Source organism: Alosa sapidissima, chromosome 3, assembly GCF_018492685.1.
Source record: "Alosa sapidissima isolate fAloSap1 chromosome 3, fAloSap1.pri, whole genome shotgun sequence".
Taxonomy (NCBI): Eukaryota; Metazoa; Chordata; class Actinopteri; order Clupeiformes; family Clupeidae; genus Alosa; species Alosa sapidissima.
Window position 1 is genome coordinate 36,544,493 of NC_055959.1, and position 20,945 is coordinate 36,565,437.

The 20,945-nt window shown below is 40.6% G+C and overlaps 1 protein-coding gene across 9 annotated transcripts; it reads right to left on the bottom strand.

Moving 5' to 3' along the window:
- Positions 1-1,106: 1,106 nt before the first annotated feature.
- LOC121705853 (deleted in malignant brain tumors 1 protein-like) lies at positions 1,107-8,165 on the bottom strand. Of its 9 annotated transcripts, XR_006030902.1 has the most exons (15): positions 8,004-8,165; positions 7,473-7,626; positions 6,166-6,419; positions 5,661-5,678; positions 5,550-5,564; positions 5,154-5,183; positions 4,045-4,291; positions 3,387-3,589; positions 2,974-2,991; positions 2,858-2,872; positions 2,486-2,506; positions 2,219-2,369; positions 1,454-1,662; positions 1,247-1,332; positions 1,107-1,210 (listed from the first exon to the last, which is right to left on the bottom strand). XR_006030902.1 is itself a non-coding variant. In XM_042087133.1 (14 exons), the coding sequence occupies exons 1-14, from the start codon at positions 8,065-8,067 to the stop codon at positions 1,322-1,324; spliced, it is 1,263 nt and encodes a 420-aa protein (XP_041943067.1). In that variant the 5' UTR covers positions 8,068-8,165; the 3' UTR covers positions 1,107-1,321. The 9 variants fall into 9 exon arrangements, 8 of the variants coding, with proteins under 8 accessions (XP_041943067.1, XP_041943063.1, XP_041943065.1 ...); XM_042087133.1 differs by having other exon boundaries at positions 1,107-1,332; positions 4,045-4,192; positions 6,214-6,419; XM_042087129.1 differs by having other exon boundaries at positions 1,107-1,332; positions 6,214-6,419.
- Between the last annotated feature and the right edge of the window lie 12,780 nt (positions 8,166-20,945).

A 20,945-nucleotide genomic window follows, 5' to 3' on the forward strand; every position in this document is an offset into this window, starting at 1 on the left:
CATCTCAGACCTACAAATGCTGGCCAAGCAGTTTCCGCCCATCAATGAGAAGACACTTCTCCAAGCATGGCAGAGCTTTAAAGTGCTTACAACAACTGGAATCTTAAAAGTGAGTCATTAACATAACATATGAAGTTGTTTATGTAAGTTCATGCATATCTGTCATTGACCAATGTTCTCATCCATCAGGACAAGTCCCAGCTGGACATACTGTAATGACTGCAATGGCATCTGGGTATGATGAGCTACATCTGCTTTACCCGAACCTGTCCCTCCTATCAGCAATTGCCCTCACAATACCTGTCTCAAGTGTGAATTGTGAGAGGGATTTCTCTGCGATGAATAGGGCAAGTCCATCATCATCATCTCTCAATCTTAGATTCTAGCAAAATAGTAAATATTACACAAAAGTATAAAATAATCTAAACTTCATTCATTCTCCATGTATAGATCAAGAAAGACTTGAGGAACAGGCTGCAGGGCAACAGTTTGACAGCCTGCATGAAGATAAGCATTAATGGGCCAAACGTAAAAGAGTGCAATTACCAAAGGGCCCTAGAAAAGTTATTTTTAAAGCCAAGGAGGATAGCCTGTAGTGAAGCCAGTTGTCAGCTCTGCCATTAGTGACTGATCACATTTGTTGTTTTGCACTTTCCTTTGCACTTTTTCTAGTTTTTCTAGTGTGTGGTCGTTCTTATAATTGCACAAATATTTGTATACTGTTGTTAAATTGGTAAATGTAGTACAGATTCTAAATCATGTAGTACAGATTCTGAATCAGCTCTGCCAGAAGTGTAGTGACTGATGCCATTTGTTGTTTTGCACTTTACACTTTCCTTTGCACTTGTATAGTGTGTGGTTAAAATTGCACAATTATTTAAAAATGTATTTAAAATTGTATAGTGTTGTTAATAAACTGTTTGTTAAATTGGTAAAATACAATTGTGTTGTACAGATCATGTAGTACAGATCATTCTACATACATACATACATACAGTATGCCTCTCTTCTGCACTCCTGACGCAGTTTTGTTTTGTTTTGAGTGAGTATGAAGAAAAGGTGAGAATACCCCCCGGAAAATAAAGTGAACAGGCAGGACAACAAGATAACAAAGACTTGATTTAATGTGAAGTTGTATGATTAAGTAAGTTGTGTAATGAGTTTTGAATGCAGGCTTTGTGAAGCTTCTTCCGGATTGATGAAATCATATGTGGTGGTTGACGAATTGGGATTGATGAAATCATATGTGGTGGTTGACGAATTGGGATTGATGTTTGTGTTCTGCGTGTTGACTTCAGATGAACATGGCTCACATGGGCGATTAAGGTTTATCTGCAAAACAAATAAACAAAAGTTTACTCCAGAATAAACTCCAGCTGATCTTGCAGAGGGTACGCAAGAAAACCTAATTAAATATTAGGCTGCATGAAAGGGGGTGGTGTTGCCAACTCACCAGCAAAGCTGTAGTGGGCGTGGAAGCCTTTGTAAGAAAAGGTGGAGTCGCTGGTGAACACTACTGTCATCTCATTTTTTGTTGATTTCACAGAGATTGCGGTATGGTTACCACACAGCCTGTTTAGCAACTTATCATCAGCCAAAGGCCCGTCATAGACACTGACGGCGTCAAACCTGCAGTCTCCATCCCACTGCCGATATTCTACACTGCAAGGGGATATAAATGAGACATTTATACCAAAGTCCTTTTAGGCAAGTCCCTCCACTCGGCGGCCATATAGCAATGCTTTTTGGGCACTCATCGAGCATCCTATTCAGCAGAAATGTGCGTGCGCAAGTCTTCACGACACCAATCTTGCTCCAGCGGCGAGTTCACAACACATGATTGAGAAGATGTCTTCACAACACACCATATGATTGGCTCAATGTATTCACATGTCGACATTTTGCCGAGGAAGGGGTGTGATATGTGTAGACAACGGTTACAAACTAGCCCCATGCATTTCTTTTGAGATTTTTTGAGTGCTGTGTCTCCTCATTAGAAAGTCTCTGTTTATACCCAGTGTTTTTATGTGTTAATTATGCTGTGGCAAAGGGGTATCCATTTAGCCACTAATAACTATGCAAAATTTATTTAATACCATGAGGAAGATCCTAAGCACAAACAGCGATGGGTCAACTAAAAGCTGTCTCACGCCACATGATGGCATTAGTTCATGTCTGGAGGTGGATGACCCTTCTGACCTCGGGCTGATTGACTTACAGCATGAAGGGGAAGTCAAGCTCTATGAGGTGGTCTCCAGCACTCTGAATGCTCCAAGTGCATTTGGCATGGTTGGGATAAGGCTCAGGGTAGTTGGGGCTGAAAAATTCTCCTTTGGGCTCAACCATTACGCTGCCACATTTTGAGGTTTCTGAAATGTAATGAATTATGCACAAATGGGTGAATAAATTAGGCATGTGACCAAATTAGTATACAGTTTTTACAAGTATTAGAACAAATGTATGTGTTTATAAATTTAGACTTTACCTTCTGTGTCATTCGTAGGAACTGTACATAAAAAAAGAAAGTTAGTGTTGTGTGTATTGCAAAATTAGGTAAGAATGCAATCTTTCTTTCTACCACTAGAGGGAGAAAGAGTATTTTGTATGTTCCTCCAACTGCTCATAGTAAATGAGTTTCATAATGGTACTATCTATCTATCTATCTATCTATCAATCACTTAGTTTTCATTTCAGATGTCAGGTGCCCTTGTCTGCATTTATCCATTTCCATAACACATGATTGAATATATTACTGACATTAGGCCATATCTGCAGCCAGGCCATAAGAAAATAGATGGAAGGACCAGTAGAACAAATCTCATGGTGTAGCGACGCTCACAGAGCTGTGATACTTTACCTGGAGTTGGATATTCTGTCAAAAAGGAAGACACAAGGAACCAATCAGTGTTCAGCCTGAGCTAAGGTCTGTTTCTGTCATAGCAACGGAATAGTTGTGTATTTTGAAAAACATACCTGATAAACTGGGAACATCTGTAAAGTAAGAAGTAAGAGTTTCAGTACACACATGGACTGCATTTCTTTCATTTATAAAATAACTCTAAGATATCTCACACAGTCAGAGATAATGTTTAGTCAGACACCCTTTTACATGCCAAACCCCACAGGTGGTTGGTAACCTTGCAAGGAATTGAAACCCATCTTGTTCTTGAACATACCCACAAAGCGGTACTGCGCTTTGAAACCAGGGTGTCTTGTTTTCGAACATACCCACAAAGCGGTATTGCGCTTTGAAACCAGGGTGTCTTGTTCTCGAACATATACCCACGAAGCGGTACTGCGCTTTGAAACCAGGGTGTCTTGTTCTCGAACATACCCACAAAGCGGTACTGCGCTTTGAAACCAGGGTGTATTGTTTTCGAACATACCCACGAAGCGGTACTGCGCTTTGAAACCAGGGTGACTGGTGCTGGAGTCACTGGAGAAGACCACAGTCAGCTCGTTCCTCGTCGAGGTAAAGTTGCCGGTCTGTGTGCCACAGAGGAGGCCGATCAGCCGCTGTTCAGACGCAGGGCCGTCAAACACTTTAATGGAGTCAAACCTGCAGTCCTTCATCCAGTCAGACTCCAGCCTAAACACAAGGGGGCAGTAGAGAGAGACATCAAATTAAGTGAAGCACTGCTGGTAAATTAGGCTTTAAAGGTGGAGTCCACAGTTCTGGTTAAAGGCTGTTGATAATATTCAACAACCAATTGAATAACACCACTACCTTCTGTGTGCTCAAAGCAAAGCGCTGATTGGCAGGAAATGTTTGTGGCTCTGTGTAGGCCATGACATTTGATTCTCATTTACAGAGCCAGGGATAATGTACTAACACACACACAAACACACACACACACACACAAACACACACACACACAGAATGAACAGCAAGAAGATTGTGAGGAGGAATTAAATGTATTGGATTGGAATCGCAGACCCTAACATTAAACACAAACACCACACCTGATGATGGTCTATCACTGTGAATAGGGAAATACTAGAACTAGTGTTTGAAATGAGGCATAACCGAGCGCAGCCACTTACTCCACAGTGGGAAATGTCAGCTCTACGATGCGGTTTCCTGTACTCTTGATAGTCCAGGTGCAGTGCGCTTTGTTGGGGTAATGGTGTGGGTAATTAGGGCTGGTGAATCCACCTTCAGACACGGTCCACTCGCCGCCACATTTCACATCTTCAGATGAAAATAAAGAGTGCACCATAAACAAACAAACACCACAAGGGCTGGTGAATCCACCTTCAGACACGGTCCACTCGCCGCCACATTTCACATCTTCAGATGAAAATAAAGAGTGCACCATAAACAAACAAACACCACAAGGCAATTAGGGCCAAAAGACATTTGGATTGGCTAGACTGAAAATATTGGTAACACTTTACTCGACGGGTGAGTTCATTACACATTCATAGCAGCTGTCATAAACTGCACATAAAGCATTCATGACTGTTTCATGAGACATGACTCAACATTCATACCAAACCTTTCATGAATGTGGAAGACAGAACGACGACAACTTGTCAAAATAAAAGAACAACATTGTATTTGTGTAACCTGGATACCATTAATTTAATCTCTCCAGCCTTTGTAAATATTTCATGAATATCTTATGAAGTCTACATCGAATATCACTTTACTATACAAGTTGTGAAGTATTCATAATCACTGAGTTTAACACTGGAAGGTAAACTAGCTTACATTCAGCTGACCCGTATTTGTGTAACCTGGAACGAACGGTTGGACATTACCAGTAGCAAAAGATGAGAAATCATCTGCAAAGGTTACATCATAAAATAAATACATTTTTATGAAACAAAAATGATTTGCTTGACCATGTTCTGTCTTTTTGGCACTGGAGTAACCCATTGACTCAGATGTGATGTGATCAGGTAAGAGGTTTGGTCCAGAAACGGCAATGCAACTTTTTTTTATTTTGACAAGCTCTCATCATTCTGTCTTCCACATTCATGAAAGGTTTGGTATGAATGTTGAGTCATGTCTCATGAAACAGTCATGAATGCTTTATGTGCAGTTTATGACAGCTGCTATGAATGTGTTATGAACTCACCCGTCAAGTAAAGTGTTACTACACAATTCATAAATCATGACACTACGATTTGAGTGTTTTTGGAGTTACCTTTTAGTTCTGGGGATGGCGTCACTAGTTCTGTGAACAAAACAAAGAAGATTAATTGCGGCGAATCCAGTGACAGAAACGTGTACCCAAAAATCCTAATAGATAGAGATAGATAGATAGATACTTCATTGATCCCCAGGGGAAATTCAAGGTCTCAGCAGCATACAGACAACACAAACACATTCTTTAACAGCAGAGAGAGTAATTAAAGTATATAATATAAAAACACAACTAAGCAATAAGGACAGTAGAAGATAAAGAATATGCTAAATATACTAAAATACAAATTATACTAACTAACACTTAATCTAAATCAATTCTAAAAACAGTATCCACATAGTGGTGATTTAATCAATCAGATATATAATAATAAAGGAGAGACAAGAGATTCCATACCTTTTTGTGGATATTCTTTTCAGTGGATGGCAAAAAAGAGGACATTTTAACAACAGCAATTCCAATACAGTATGATGTAGCATTGAATAGGTAAAATTAGGAGGCACTTACCTGAAAGAAATGGAACATCTGCAAAAATACAACATGAGAGTGAAATTAATATTGACCATAATGGGCCTGATGTGCAGTTTGTTATTTAAACATTATATAATATAATACACTAACTGTCATGCAATCAATTGAAAACATCATAAGGGGCAGGGCCTGGAAGTACATTTCATTAGTGACTTGCACTGTGGCATGGAGGCTAGAATTAGAATCTTAGCAGGCTTAGCTTAGGCATGATGCCATTAGCACGTCTAGTGTCTGTGAAGTAGCAGACGTACTGTAGCACAAGAACTGAAACATTCTGCTAAAAAACAATACACTGCAAGTACAAGGAGCTCTGCAATCTACTACTGTGACTGCAGTCTAATGGGCTTGGCCAATTCAAAACGTGGACATACTGTACAAGCGGTACCAGTATAGGAGATAATGTAGCTAAGTATGTTTATATATGTAACAAATTAAGAAAGGGAAAGCGCCAGGACTGTCAAGAGTATGATGTATGACTTGCATTTCAAGGCTTTTCCTTGAGTCAGAGGTATGTTGCTTTTCCTCTCACCTACAAAGCTGTAATTTGCATGAAATCCTTTTTTAGGAAAAGTTGAATCGCTGGTGAAGACCACTGTCAGCTCATTACGGGTAGAGTTGATGGGACGCGTCTCGTTGCCACACAGCTTGCCAAGCAAGCGATGCTCTGACGCAGGCCCATCATACACACTGATAGAATCAAACCTGCAGTCCGCGTCCCAATTAACATACTCCAGTCTAAAATCAGACAGAAAGGAAACTTTACTCATCAGGAGATCAGTGATAAAAAAAGATACAAAAAATATGATCTTCTCTTCTTTTATCTTATAAGAAATGTACGGAGCCCCTAAGGGGACATGAGCAAAAAAAAAATCTAAAGTTTAGTTTCATGTGTTCACATGAAACTTTCATGTGCACTCGTGAAACTTTCCTGCTGCCCTGCTGCTTTCAGGTGTGCACCCTCCCTCCCTAACCACCACCAGATTGGCCCCTGTCCAGCCTTCCAGGGGGGTAGGCCCTGCCGTCTCGTTTCGGCAGGATCTGCAAGGGTGTGCACGCTCAGTGACCTGGACCGAGGATGGGGCCTACTATATGCCAAATACTCTCATTGTTGCTTATGTCTTTTGTAAATCCTTTGATTAAAGGTGCTCTAAGCGATGTTGGGTAACGTCACTTCTGTTCTGTAGAGCTAGCTCGTCCCTCCCTCCCGTGCAACTGAAACTCTCCTGAACGCTCATCTCGTCGGTGATTGGCTGGAACAGTTTGTTATGTTTCATGGTCCAGGCTGGACCAGGCTGTTTTTGTTGCCGTTTTTGGAGCCTGAGCTGTCCACAGAGGTCGCGTTTTTTTACCGTGTATTCAGTGGACAGGCAGCTAGCGGATGGTGAGGAGATGTTTGCTGTATGTGAGAAAAAAACGCTTTAACCTAGAAAGCGCGTAACATCGCATAGAGCACCTTTAAAATATTTGTTAACTTTCATTGTACCTTCCTGAGTCTTTCTGGTAGATATTCTGTTAGTAACCTACTTCCTGTCCCAAGCACTGGAGACCCCTTCAGGAGGCAGGTCCTTCAGTGCCATGGCCCCCAGACTCTGGACCTCTCTCGATCTGTTTGTGACGGCCCTTCTTTCTGTACTTTACCATCTGATTTAAAGACTTTTATTTTTCATGATAATTTTTCTTCCTCCTCTACTGCCTAGGGGGTTTTTTTTGGGGAGAGGGGGGTGTAAAGCAACCTTAGGTTTGTAAGAGGCGCTGCATAAATGTAATACGATATTATTATACACTTACTGCATGAAAGGGAAGGTGAGCTCTACGATGCGGTTTCCTGTGCTCTGTATAGTCCAGGTGCAGTTGATGCTGACGGGATAGGGGTCAGGGTAGTTGGGGCTGAAGAACTCACCCTTTGGCTCAGCCAACGCACCACCGCATTTCAATGCTGCGCCTAATGCACACATACATTAAACTTCCCTTCTTGACATCATGAAGGGCAGGACGTTCTGAACATCTTATTCTCATCTAACTGCATCACAGTGTTACAGTATGTGTTTGTATCAGTGGCCGTTCCAGATACATAAAAGCATAACAAGCATAAAAAGACATTTCCCCACATGCAACACATGCATATCAAGACCCTACAGCAGCTAGTAAGGTAATCAGCACTGGAGTATTCTATTTTTGTAAGAGCTGCCCACATGCATATCAATACCCTACAGCAGCTAGTAAGGTAATCAGCACTGGCGTATTCTATTTCTGTAAGAGCTGCCCACATATCGTTCTATCAGCAAACTGTTTTTTGAGTTGTATAGGTGAGCACTGTACCGTGAGTCCTGCTTATTTCCAGGAGAGAGCAGAGAATGAATGCTACTGTTCTGATGTCCATCATGGTTTACTTCAGGTGTTCACCGCCAACTGCAGATGGATGTCCGACTTTCCCTGACTCTCCTGTCCGCTGGTCATTTTATACTAATCAGGGTGATGTCTGTAAGGATTGAGAAACGCCTTACGAAACACATTTGGCGGTGAGATGACAAGAAGAGATGAGTGTGCTCTTGGAGAGTTTACTGAAAGGGTGAGCTGGCTGGAGAGTCCAGACACCATGTGCTGGCCAAAGGTCGGACCACAAGGGCTTTGTGCCAAACAGCGGCACCAAACTTGGAGTGGGTGAGGGGGCTGTGTGGGCGTGTGTGTGTTTGTGTTTGTATGAAATAAAAAAGTTTAATCGCCATATCAATGCTTATGAATGGTAACTATAACAACGATACTATGAATGGTAACTATAACAACGATACTATAACAACGATAGTAGGACGACGGTTGAGCCTGGAGGCAGGCTTCGCAACAATGGAATCAACTGTAAACAGCTGAAAAAACTAACAATTTTAGCTCTAAAACTCATTTAGTATTAATAATTGATTTCATATTTATTTATTTCGTAAGTGACCATGGTATAAACGGGATAATGCCCTTCGATGCGTCCATTATCAGAAATAAATGGACTCTGCTTTGCGTCGGACGGTTCACGCCTCCGCGTCGTCCATTTATTTCTGATAATAGACACCTCGTCGGGCATTATCCCTTACATATTGTGTGCAGACACCCCACTATAGGCTGGCAGGGTAAGTGAAAATGTGACAGAATGGTCATTCTCTCATGTGAGGACACAGGATGTCTATGTGACACACACCACTGTGCACTGTGACATGCCGCATTGCACAATGTTAGCTGAATGTGTCAGTAAACATTGTGGCAATAGTCAAGCGTAATAGAAAAGTGACACATTTTCCTATCCAAGAATAGCAAGTGTCATAGATTGCTGAGCCAATGGATGTCAATTAATAATATACTTCTTCTAAGCCAACTGATACTTCCCATTTGCATACAGTGATTGTTAGATGTGAAAGAGATAAAAGCCACTGAAAGTAAAAGTACTTAAAGTAAAATCATTGCATAAACCATGAATAAATGCTCTGCCCCAACACAGATGTTCAAATGAAATCTGGATTAACTTGCTATTTCTTTTCTCATTCAGTGAAGCTGTCAGTGGTAGGCTACCTACTTGGCTAACGTTATGTTTATTTTTCTAAATACAATAGCAATCCAGTGAATGGATTCATATGTGCATAGACTTTCCTCGTTGTTTTTCCCTCCCCAAAGTAGTTACAGTCGAGAGAATTTGCACTGAGATTTCCAAATTGATAAACATGCTTCTACATGTTGCCCAATTCGTATGACAATACATTACTCCTTCCTATCCTCTCAAAATTGGGGCAAAATATCTGCTTTATTTTCTTTCTTCTGTTGGTGACCAAGGCATATCTCAGAATCAGTTTTTATTGGCCAAGTATACTTACATATACAAGGAATTTGACTTTGTACATTCAACAAATAGACATGTAGTACAAATAGACATGTAGTAGGAAAACATGTGTCTTTATTAGACAATAGTAATAAACATACTGTACAATATAGACAACACAATAAACATGTAGGCACATATCAACATATTAACATAATATACAAAATACAATATACAAATAAGGCATAGTATCAAGACAAGTACGGAGTGTAGTGGATATAAAGTGCAGAAGTGGGAAAGTATTTATTTATCAAGGAAAGTATTTAATTAGGCTATAAATGTATGTTTAAGAGAAGATGTATTCATTATGTAAGGGATAATGGACGACACGGTGGTCTGTTCACAGAAGTTAATGCACGGTCGAGGTTGTAAAACGGACCCGATGCGAAGCGGAGCGCGAAGTTAAACCTCGTAAGTGCATTAACTTCTGTGAACAGACCACCGTGGAGTCCATTATCCCGCTTATTCCACTGTTGCCACTTGCGTTGTATTCATTTCCTGTTACAATTTAAACGTTTTAATCGCTAAAACTGTCTTGTTTGTAGAACTACTTTCTTCCGACATATATCAACTAATTTCTCAACTTGCAGGACAAACTGCCATTACTAGTTCTAAATGGATGGTTGCTATGGCCAAAAGCCAGTCATTAGTTCTATCTCTCCCGTTGTCAAGCGGGCGTATCCCAAGATTCTGATGAACTTTAGCTTTGAAACATCGCTATTTTACTTAGCCTGCTGTCATCCATCTAGCTAAAAGCCACCTCCGGCATATGCTACAATGTTACTATGTTCTGAACGTCTGCATTTTACAGCTCGGATGCAACCTGCGGTTCATTTAAACTTCACAACGAGTTCGGCAAATTAATATACAAGTGTGATACGGCCAAAAGAATGGATCTAGGCCTACTTCATAGGTGTGCAAATAACATACGGTTAATGGTCGTTCTATATTACGTAGGACAATGGGAAATTCAACCAAGCAGTGGAATAAATAATATATACAAGGCATAAGGCATACTTAAGGCATTAAGATCAATTTTCAAAAGATGATTTTATATTCCTTTATTTTAGTCAACTTTAGCAGAGGTGCCAATAAATCTGGAGGGTAGGCCTACTGTATACACTGTATGTTGATGAAGATATATGTATACTGATATATTAATTTAATTAGCATACCCGACACTCATATATTAATTTGCATAAAATTAGCATACCCGACACTAATTTTCAGTGTAAAATCTATTACACCTTAAAAGCTGCAAGTTATGAAAAAAAGTGTTGTTGTTGAAATTTAAATATCTGTTGGCTAAGTAAGTGCCAAATTTGGCCGTAATTGGATAAAAGGAACTCTTACAAATACAATATTACAATATCACACTTTGTACAATAAAACCAATAGGCCCTTTCACACTGGCGAAATCGCCGCGATTTTATTTTAACCTCATCTTTTTTTTTTTTTACAGTTTTTCGAACTGATAATGAAAAAATTAGTCAACAGCATAACAAATTAGTCAATAGCATAAAATGAGTGAATGTATAGCATGAAATAGCATGAAATGGAGTCAAAGTTTGTGGTGATCTTCACTAAACACAGCAAAGTGGTTTCTATCCCTGGAGATATGCATGTACGTCCCACATTGAAATGCACTGTAGAAAAAGAGCAGCTGAACCAGCTTAAACCAAATGTAATAATATTACAACCATTATTAAATAATAATAATTATATTATTAATAATAATAATAATAATTAAATAGGCCTACAATTATTTCAAATGTGTAGTTTATTGTTAAAAGAGAAAATTTCCACACAAACGTAACGACATTATTAAGACACGTGGTTATGCCACTCGGGCAACAACAAATTCCAACTGTCGGGGGGAAAGGCCATCCAGTAGGCCTACTCATACCGTAACAAGCCATGCACTGTAGAAAAAGAGCATCTTCTTTGGACCTTCTTGTGACCTCTTAGCATTCCAGACTGTTTTTATTGTTTCTTCTCAGAGAGCTTTGAAGACTTTTAAAGACATGTTCAAGTGTTCTCAATCCAGAGAAGCAGCAAATGTATCCCTTGCTGAAAAAACAGCCTGACCAGCTAAAGGGGGTTTGCTGGTTGACCAGCTTGATGATCAGCTTGTTAGACCACCCTAATGGTTGACCAGCTAGACCAGCAAATCTCTTGCGAAAACATAGCTTCAGTTGGTTTACCCAGTTTATGATGGCGATTCAACTGATTTTGCTTGTCGCACCACCTCAAGCTGGTAATTTTAGTTGGTGTTGCTGGTCTACATTGCTGGTTTAACTGGTCATGCTTGTGGATCATGAACAGAGATGGGAGACACGGCTTCAGAAAGTAAAATCCTTCCACATAACCATTCTGTAAAAAAACAGCGGATTCTTATTGGCTCAGCTCTTCAGCCAGGTAGATGATGCACAGGTAGGAGTTTTGAATTTCTGAACACAGGTTTCCAATCTCTGAAATAGTGATACGGAGTGGCATAATAACATCAGTGGATATCTCAATAACACAAAGGAGGGACATTTTTTGACCTTAAGTCAAAACTTGTTTCTGCACATTGTGTTTTTGTTTCTATTTCTAGGTACCGGTAATTTTTGAATGTTTTAAAGTTTAAACAAAAAAAAAACATCAACATCACAGAGCACCTTTAACTGAGTTGAAGGTATGACGGAAGGTTTGGCTGTGCCAGCAGACTCATCTGTCCAGGGTCAGAAATGGGGATGCTCCAAAGCAGCTGGACTTTGGATGATCAGATAAGTGCGGGAAACTCAGAGGGTGAGTCATAGATTTCTGTTTTTTTTTTGTTTTGTTTTGCGGGAAGATCCAGTATGACTACACAACATAGATCAAAGTCATTTTATAAAGGGATGGAAAGTCCTGATGCCAATGGCCTTTTAGATGCACAGATTTCATAAGGTTCCTACTCAGGAGTCAAAGTTAAAGGGGTGGTTCAGGATTTTGGACACAGGACCTCATTTCCAAGTTCCAAGCAAGTTTGATAGGATAGTGTAGTGAAAACCTCACAGGCTATATAAAGGACTGATAATAACAGGGTGTTTATTAAAATACATAAAGAAGTAAAACACTGAAATACAGCACTCAATCACCTTAACTTATCATTATTATTTTAATGCCCACAAGTGGTATTTATGTTCTGCTCAGGCAAGAGCTTTGAAATGACCTCTAAAATAGCCTATGTTTTTTTAGATTACAATTATTTAGCATTCAGCTCTTTAACCCTGTACTTTCTAGCAGGGTCGGTGCTCTCATCTCATATTTGGTGATCATTATCCTACCTGCCCTCTGTGCCTCCTCCTGGTCCACATTTTCCTCACATAGTCTGGAGGCTTGTGACTGCTCCTCAACTTAAATGCAATGTAATTATGAAACATTGCCATTAGTAGGCTAAAATATGACTCTGATTAATTAATCAATTCGTCTACACAGTGTCATGTCATCTTTATCACAGTTCAAAGTCTCTGTCTCACCTGCTGGTTGGCTTTTTCGCAGCCAACCCTGCAGTGATTGCTGCCTCTCTGAATTGTCTCTCCCTCTCCTGAATCCGCCTCTTTTCAGTGGGCATCTTAGCTTTTACAATACCCAAAATACTGATAGGATTTAGGCATTTAACCATTTTGAATAAAATAACTAATGTGATGCATTACTTCCATCATTCATTCTTCTTGCTAAAACGAAATGTGAGAAACTATCAGCAGACATGTAGCTTAGCTTGCCTAATGCCTAGGCCTACCAAATAAAATAGTAGCCTAGGCTTTGTTATAACGGCTTATTGCACGGCTCTTCAGAGTGCTGCAGAAAGTTCCATTCACATGAATGGGCCTTCCCAACGTTTGGGCCTATGTTAAATCTATATAATCACCGGCAAAGTATATAATCACCGCTGTCAATGGCAACAACGGGTTGATTAGCGTCTTTCATATCCAGGGTTGGGTCAGATTACTTTGAAATGTAATCCATTATTGACTACAAATTACATGGTCATTTTTGTAATCAGTAACGTAATCAGTTGGATTACCAAAAACATGTAACGTAATCTGATTACTTTAGGATTACTTCAATAAATATGCCCATTAAGTAAAAGACACCACCACAGAATTGATAAAATAATTCTCATTCTATTTTTCTCCACTCTTCTCCAAACATGCACAACTCAGCTTAACCTTTATAATAGCTGGGAAGGAATATGTGAAAAATCATGAAGATTGGGCACTTCTGGACAAGTTTTTGATTTTTGGCAGGGTGTTAGGTATAGGCCTAAGGTTTTCAAAAATCAATGGATAAAAGTTGGGGTGGCCCCCCTAGTGGCAGTTATCCATAAAATCCAAAATGGCCCCCGCCGAAAAGAGAAAAGGTTATATCAGTTTCCTTTAGTCTTAAATTGTTGTATAATGTATTTTCTCTACTTTGTTTGATACAAGGAATCCAATTTTGATATGTTCTTATTTTAAGTCCATTTAAATCTAGTATCATAGTCATATTTAGCTCATAAACTGTCAATATCTCTGAAAATATCTGAAAAAGTCACATTGAAATATTACTCAGGTCCCTATATTTTACCTCCAAGGTATGCTTTTCTTTGTTGATTGGACAGGTCATTATCACTATAGTGTCAAAAATCACATGTTGTGACCAAAAGGACCATTGTTGAGGCCTTAAATAAACACAAATTCAGAATTATGCCACAGTGAAAAGTTACAGTATAGGCTTTTCACCATGTTAAGGATCAATATTATATTTTAGTCAAATAACACAAAAAAACAATTCATACTTAAACCATAGACTTTCTAATGAGGAGACACAGCACTCAAAAAATCCTCCATAGAAATGCATGAGCTTAGTTTGTAATGGCAGTTGTCTACGCAAATCACACCCCTTCCGCGGCAAAATGTTGACATGTGAATACATTGAACCAATAATGTGGTGTGTTGTGAAGACATTGTGCCAATCATGTGTTGTGATCTCACCGCTGGAGCAAGATTGGTGTCCACTCCTTCGCGGCCTCGGCGAAGGCACGACCCCCGAGATGGTCATGCTAACGAACTCCACACAACAAACTTTTTTTTTTTTTTTAAAGGCGCCGGCCAACAGGCCAACTAGAATTGGCGCCTAGCACAGCACGGTGCCTCTCACACGCACCCAAAAGTTACAACCCACACAAAAACAGTCACACACTAGAGGGCCCCCACCCTCTTCCCTACCCAAAAGTCCCCGCAGACTTCGTGGCTCCAAAATGGCGCGAACCAGGCGCCGCCGCCCAGGCTCCCGCTTCTCCTCGCCACCTCCAACTCCCCCGCGACGAACGGTCCCCGTCTCTGGCAGGCCAACAGCCGGGCCGTCGAGGAGCCAGGCCTTTATGACCACGCCTCGTCTCCTCTCCCTCCTTCGGCGAGCCTTGGTGCGAGCCTTGGGAGCCCTTATAAGGGCTGGCGGGAGCTCGAACGGCCCCCACCCTGGGGTCAGGTCACCTGCCCTCAGGATAACTTCCGGGGCAGGGGCAGCTCCGCCACACGTTCTCGCAATGGAGGCATCCATCGCTTTACTTCTGACACCACTGTAACGTTTGAAGGTTTCAGGACGCCAAGAGTTGTTCAGAGCAAGCTTTATTGGCTGAGAACGAGGGCAGGGACACAGACACAGATCACAATGCACACAGGGCAGGTCAAGAAGACACACACACTACACCAACAGGGGAGGTCCAGCCCCCCACACAAAAAGGAACACACATGAGGGGAAACTAAAAGGGAAACATGTTATACTAGACACTAACTTTACACTTATAACTTAAGAGAATAACGACATAAACCCCCCAAATGTTCGCTCTCGTATCCCAGCATGCCTTTCGCGGGAGAACGCTAACACTGTCTTTTTGCGCCGACGCTACAATATAACTTAAAACTGTTTGTAGTTAGATGTTAGATTTTGCTGCAAAGACTTTGCCAAGTATTTTCCTGTGTAGCTGAAATCACAGATAATACTTATATGGACTGAAATGACCAGAGTACATTGTTAAGTTGGATGTTCGTGTTCGTTAGCATTGATGGTAAGAGTTAACGTTCTAGCTAGCATGGGAATGGCACACTATTACATTGGTGGATGTGAAGCTACGTTTTGGTGGCAGGTATAATTGTGGGTAAGTAGTGTTTGTTTTTCATCTCTCTGTAATCTCTCTAGGACTCCTGTAGGACAAGCTGGCAGACCTCTCCCACCCTCTCAAGCAAGCAGTGAAAGTTATCACTTACTATATTTGTCCTTTGCCATTTATTGCTTTATAATCAATACTTGTATAACGGCTGTAACCCTATTAAGTCAACCCATTCTTGCACTAATATAGTTTTTCTATAGTCTTTTTTATATTACCTTGTCTACTCTCTTATATGTCCATATTTATTTTATGCTGGTCTCTAGACTTTATGCTTGCACTGTTGGACTTACTAATTTGCACCATTACCATCACCTTACCTTACTATGCACAGAGAATCACAGGCTCAGTCCCTGCCTCACCCTAAGCACACTACAGTATGTGCATACTGTTTTAGACTTGTTTTAGATTTAGTGTTATTTAGTATAATTTGTATTTTAGTATATCCTTTATCTTCTACTGTCCTTATTGCTTAGTTGTGTTTTTTATATTATATACTTTTATTACTTTTTTTGTTGTTAGTGCATGTTGTGTGTGATGTCTGTATGCTACTGAGACCTTGAATCAATAAAGTATCTATCTATCTATCTATCTATCTATCTATCTATCTATCTATCTATCTATCTATCTAAATCTTTCAAAACACTTGCAAAGCCCTTCCACCCCTCCATTTACATTAATGATGCTTTGGCAGAACAGGTTTTTGGGGTTTCACAGCCTATTTGGCAAATCAGTTATATGCCTATGGGGCTTGTTAGCCTACAGGTGAATAAGCTCCTAGTGTAAGAGTGTTTTTATTATTATTATTATTATTTAATTATGTTTTTTTTTTTTAATCTTTGCAAGTAACTGTGAATTGGGCACAATGCACTGAAATACATTCATTCAATATGCTTTACTGACCCCTGATGCTATCGGCCAGCTCTCTGGCTCAAAGCATTAAGTGAACTGCTGTTTCTTAATAAATAGCCTGAGTTTTTTCAATACTGTTCTTGCCTGTTCAAAAGTACAAAAACAATACTACTGTTCTTACCATGTACAACTGACCATACTGTGAATATATTCAAAGTAAATAGTTTGAGAACAATTATTTTTATTTGTATCTTTATTGAAAACATTTAATGTGGGGGGGGAGTGTAGCTGGATTAGAACGGTAGAAAGTCCCATGCTCTCTCCAGAGATAACTACACAGCCCCAACATTTGGCTACCATGGAGCCTCCCTGAAATTATCGTAGTTTAGGCTACTGTAATCAGGAAATTAAACCTAAACAAGCATCTCGATGCTAGCTGACGTCTGCTTGTGCTTAGATCCTACACGTAGATCAAATGTAAACTTGTACAGGACTAATACTGTAGGACTAACGTTCTGTATTGTCGCTAACGCTAGTTCTACGCTACCGGTCCTAGTTCTCAAGTTCGGTATTTTACACTTAAAGCCCTGTTTTAAGATAGTTTATGATTAAATAGAACGTTTAAGATTGAAATTTGGTAGCAACCCCCCACCTCCACAATGCTGCATAGGTGCACTGAAACAATATTTTTAAAACGCATTAAACTTTCGTTTACAAAGACGCCAAACTCACCGAGTGGTCAAGGTTTTTTTTACTGATATGCTCACACAAAAATCGCTGCAAAAGATTTCTTTCTTGCCGCCGGAAACGGATATGGGGTTGTTTGTATTCTTTCTGTAGTCTTATGCAGTTGCGGTATCGTAGGCTACGCTATCCAAATTATTGTCACGTCCATGGCTAATGCTAAAATGCCTTGGAACTTGCACGATGTGAATGATGGCCTACGTGAATCATTACGTTTTCATCATGAAAGTTCCACAGCCAAAAAAATAGTAAACGTACAAAATCATGTAGCCAAATTATTCATGTAGGCTAGGGTTAGTGTTAGGCTTATGATGTGAACATGACAGGTTAAGGACATAACAAATAAGTTTATTTTTCGCTTGTTACAAACGTTACGTTACAAAATGTCAACCTTACCACAAGTTCTTCCAACTTTGTCGTCCAGGGAGGTAAAGTGGGAACCGCTGTATTTCTCAGACGAAAGAGCTTTTTGGGCGATTTCTTTCGACCTCCAGCGAAGTTCAGTAAAATGCTGACCGCAGAGACACGGTGATCAGCTTTCTGCAGATCCTCAACAGATGTGCTCACATCCAACCCCAGCAACTCCAGCCACAACTTTAGCCTTTTTGGATCGTTGAAAGGAAGTCTGTGACAACTTTTTTGCCACAAATTTTCTTGCAATTCGGGACTGCACAAAATCGCCCCATTTTTAGCTGTCTGTTGCAAGATACTTCAAGACAGCGATCTTCTGCTACTTCTATGTATTCAATGAAATGCCAGTGGTTTACTTGTAATTAGCAAGTGTAAGGTGCATTATCGCCACCAACTGGGCTGGAGTGTCTATTATTCAAGCTCTCAACGGAAGAATGTACTGGTGTGAGGCAATACAGACGAGACTCAATACAGGTTGGAGGTCGACCATCTGACCACGTGGTGCAGGGACAACAACCTCCTGCTGAACGTCAGCAAGACCAAAGAGATTGTTGTTGACTTCCGGAGAGCCTGCCACTGACCATCGACGGTGCTGTGGTGGAGAGAGCGAGCAGCACCAAATTCCTGGGGGTGCACATCAGTGAAGACCTCTCCTGGACCACCAACACTGCATCACTGACGAAGAGAGCTCAGCGCCGCCTGTACTTCCTGCGGTAACTCAGGCGAGCAAGTGCTCCACCAGCCATCATGACCACATTCTACCGAGGCACCATTGAGAGCATCCTCTCCAGCTGTATCGCTGTGTGGGGCGGAAGCTGCACTGAATACAACAGGAAAGCCCTGCAGCGCATAGTGAACACAGCTGGAAGGATTATTGGTGCTTCACTCCCCTCCCTGAAGGACATTTACACCACCCACCTCACCCGCAAGGCGACCAAAATTGTGAGTGATGCAAGTCACCCCGCTCACAATCTGTTTGATCTACTGCCCTCTGGGAAGAGGTACAGAAGCCTGCGCTCCCGCACTACCAGACTCACCAACAGCTTCATACACCAAGCTGTAAGGATGCTGAACTCTCTCCCTCCTCTCCCCCCTCCACCCTCAGCTACATAACATCCTGGACATTGGACCCAAAATGGCCGCCTGCAATACTCCACTTGCACACTTGCACACTTGTACACTTTACAACTTGGTGTTGTTATCCTGAAAACACAACACTTGGTGTTGTTATCCTGAAAACACAACACTTCTGCTGCTCTTACATAACTTGCACCACTATGCCACTTTCTTTCTTACTTAGGTCAAACAGAACTACCCAAGCCTTTTATTGGCCTGACTTTGCACTAGTATTTTATTGACTGTCTATGCACAATTTCAACCAAATTTTGCTGCTCTTATTTTTTCATTATTATATGTGCCCTCTTATTTACTTATTTACTTACTTTTTTGTTTACTTGAATGTTATGTTTGTCTGTGGACCTAAATTGGCAAAATATGTCTTGTCTTCACCGTGGGATAGTGAGAAACGTAATTTCGATCTCTTTGTATGTCTGGAACATGTGAAGAAATTGATAATAAAGCTGACTTTGACTTTTGACTTTGACTTTGATTTGGAAAAATAGCTCCACAGTTTTACAACGAATGGTAAAACACCTGTTGGAAAGCATCTTTTGCAGCGATTTTTGTGTGAGCATATCAGTGAACACCCCTGACCACTCAGTGAGTTTCACGTCTTTGTAAACGAAAGTTTAATGCGTTTTAGAAAGATTGTTCCAGTGCACCTATGCAGCGTTGTTGAGGTGGGGGGGTGCTACCACAGAAACCGAAAATTATCAGGACAGCAGCATGTGTCCAAATTTCAATCTTAAACATTCTATTTAATCATAAACTATCTGAAAACAGGGCTTTAAGTGTAAAATAGCAAACTTTTCCTTTAACACTTTAATCCTCATATCCCGCCGGCGGGACGGTTACCCCCCTCCCCCAACATTCTAAATCAATTGTATGCACTATTTTGCTATGTAGCATAGTAATGTTATACACCATTTCAAAGCTTTGGCTCTTGGGAATCCAAAAATGACAACTTTTTTCATGTACAATCTGTATAGTGCTTTACATTTTCAGATTCATTTTATTATGTCTCAATTAAATTTGATCCTAAATGCCCCCCTCCCCCTCCTCCGCTTTTGGTGCTACCCTGACTTCTGGCTGCAGTGTAGCTGCAGCACCATAAGTAGATGCAACATATTGGGTACTGAAATATTCACAAGAATCCATAGAAATTTAATCTTCATGTTGTTTTATCCAATATTAGATGTACAGTACAGATGTATAGTTTATCTTATACACACTCATTGAACCAACAAAGTAAATGCAAAAATAGAGGCTTACCTAGTCAGGATGTGTCCATTTCTGCCATCTGGTGGGCACTGTGAGAATTGCCTGGGGCAGTGACATCCACGTGCAGTGCAAGAGAATCTTCCATTTACAAAGGTTCAAGTCCAGACCTGCCTCTTCCAACGCTAGCATCTCAAAACACAGAGGGAGGGAGAGAGAAAGAGTAAGAATCAGCTACAGGGAAGAAAAACAGTGTTGTCCAGTGCTGTGTGCCATTTCCTCATTTCACCTGCATGGTGTGAGGTGTTTGTCTTTGCGTTGGTTGGTAGTGATAACTTGACTGAGGAGTTTTGACATGGAAAGATGTTGAAAGATAGCCTAGAAATCTAGACACACCCTGCCAGGGCTAGTCTAGCAACTCTCCGTTGGCTTGTGAGCTCAAAAAATTAAACTTCTATCAGGCCAATCAAATCGTGTATGGAGTCGTTAGGTGGGCTTAACATAATGATTGATGGCAGAGTTGCAACGGTTTGGCTTGAATTCCCCGCTACTTGAAAACAAAGAAGATGGATGTTGCTGTTGGCGAACAGTGTTACACGAGTTAAGCTTTTTTTAAGTTGGCAAAAGTTTGAACTAGCCAACTAGCTCCGCTGGAGGGAAAACGCATGGGACTCATAGCGCTGTCCTATTGCGTGCTACTGTATTTACATCTCTTCCCCTGCAAGCCACCACCCAACGCCCCTTATTTTATTTATTTTTTAAATATATTTTTATTTCTCAAAAGAATATTCAGATAACATACAGAGATTCTGGTCAAGAAAAAAGGCAAGAATGAAGACAATTGATCAAGGAAAATCTTGAAAGAAGGAGGGGAATCATTCTTCTA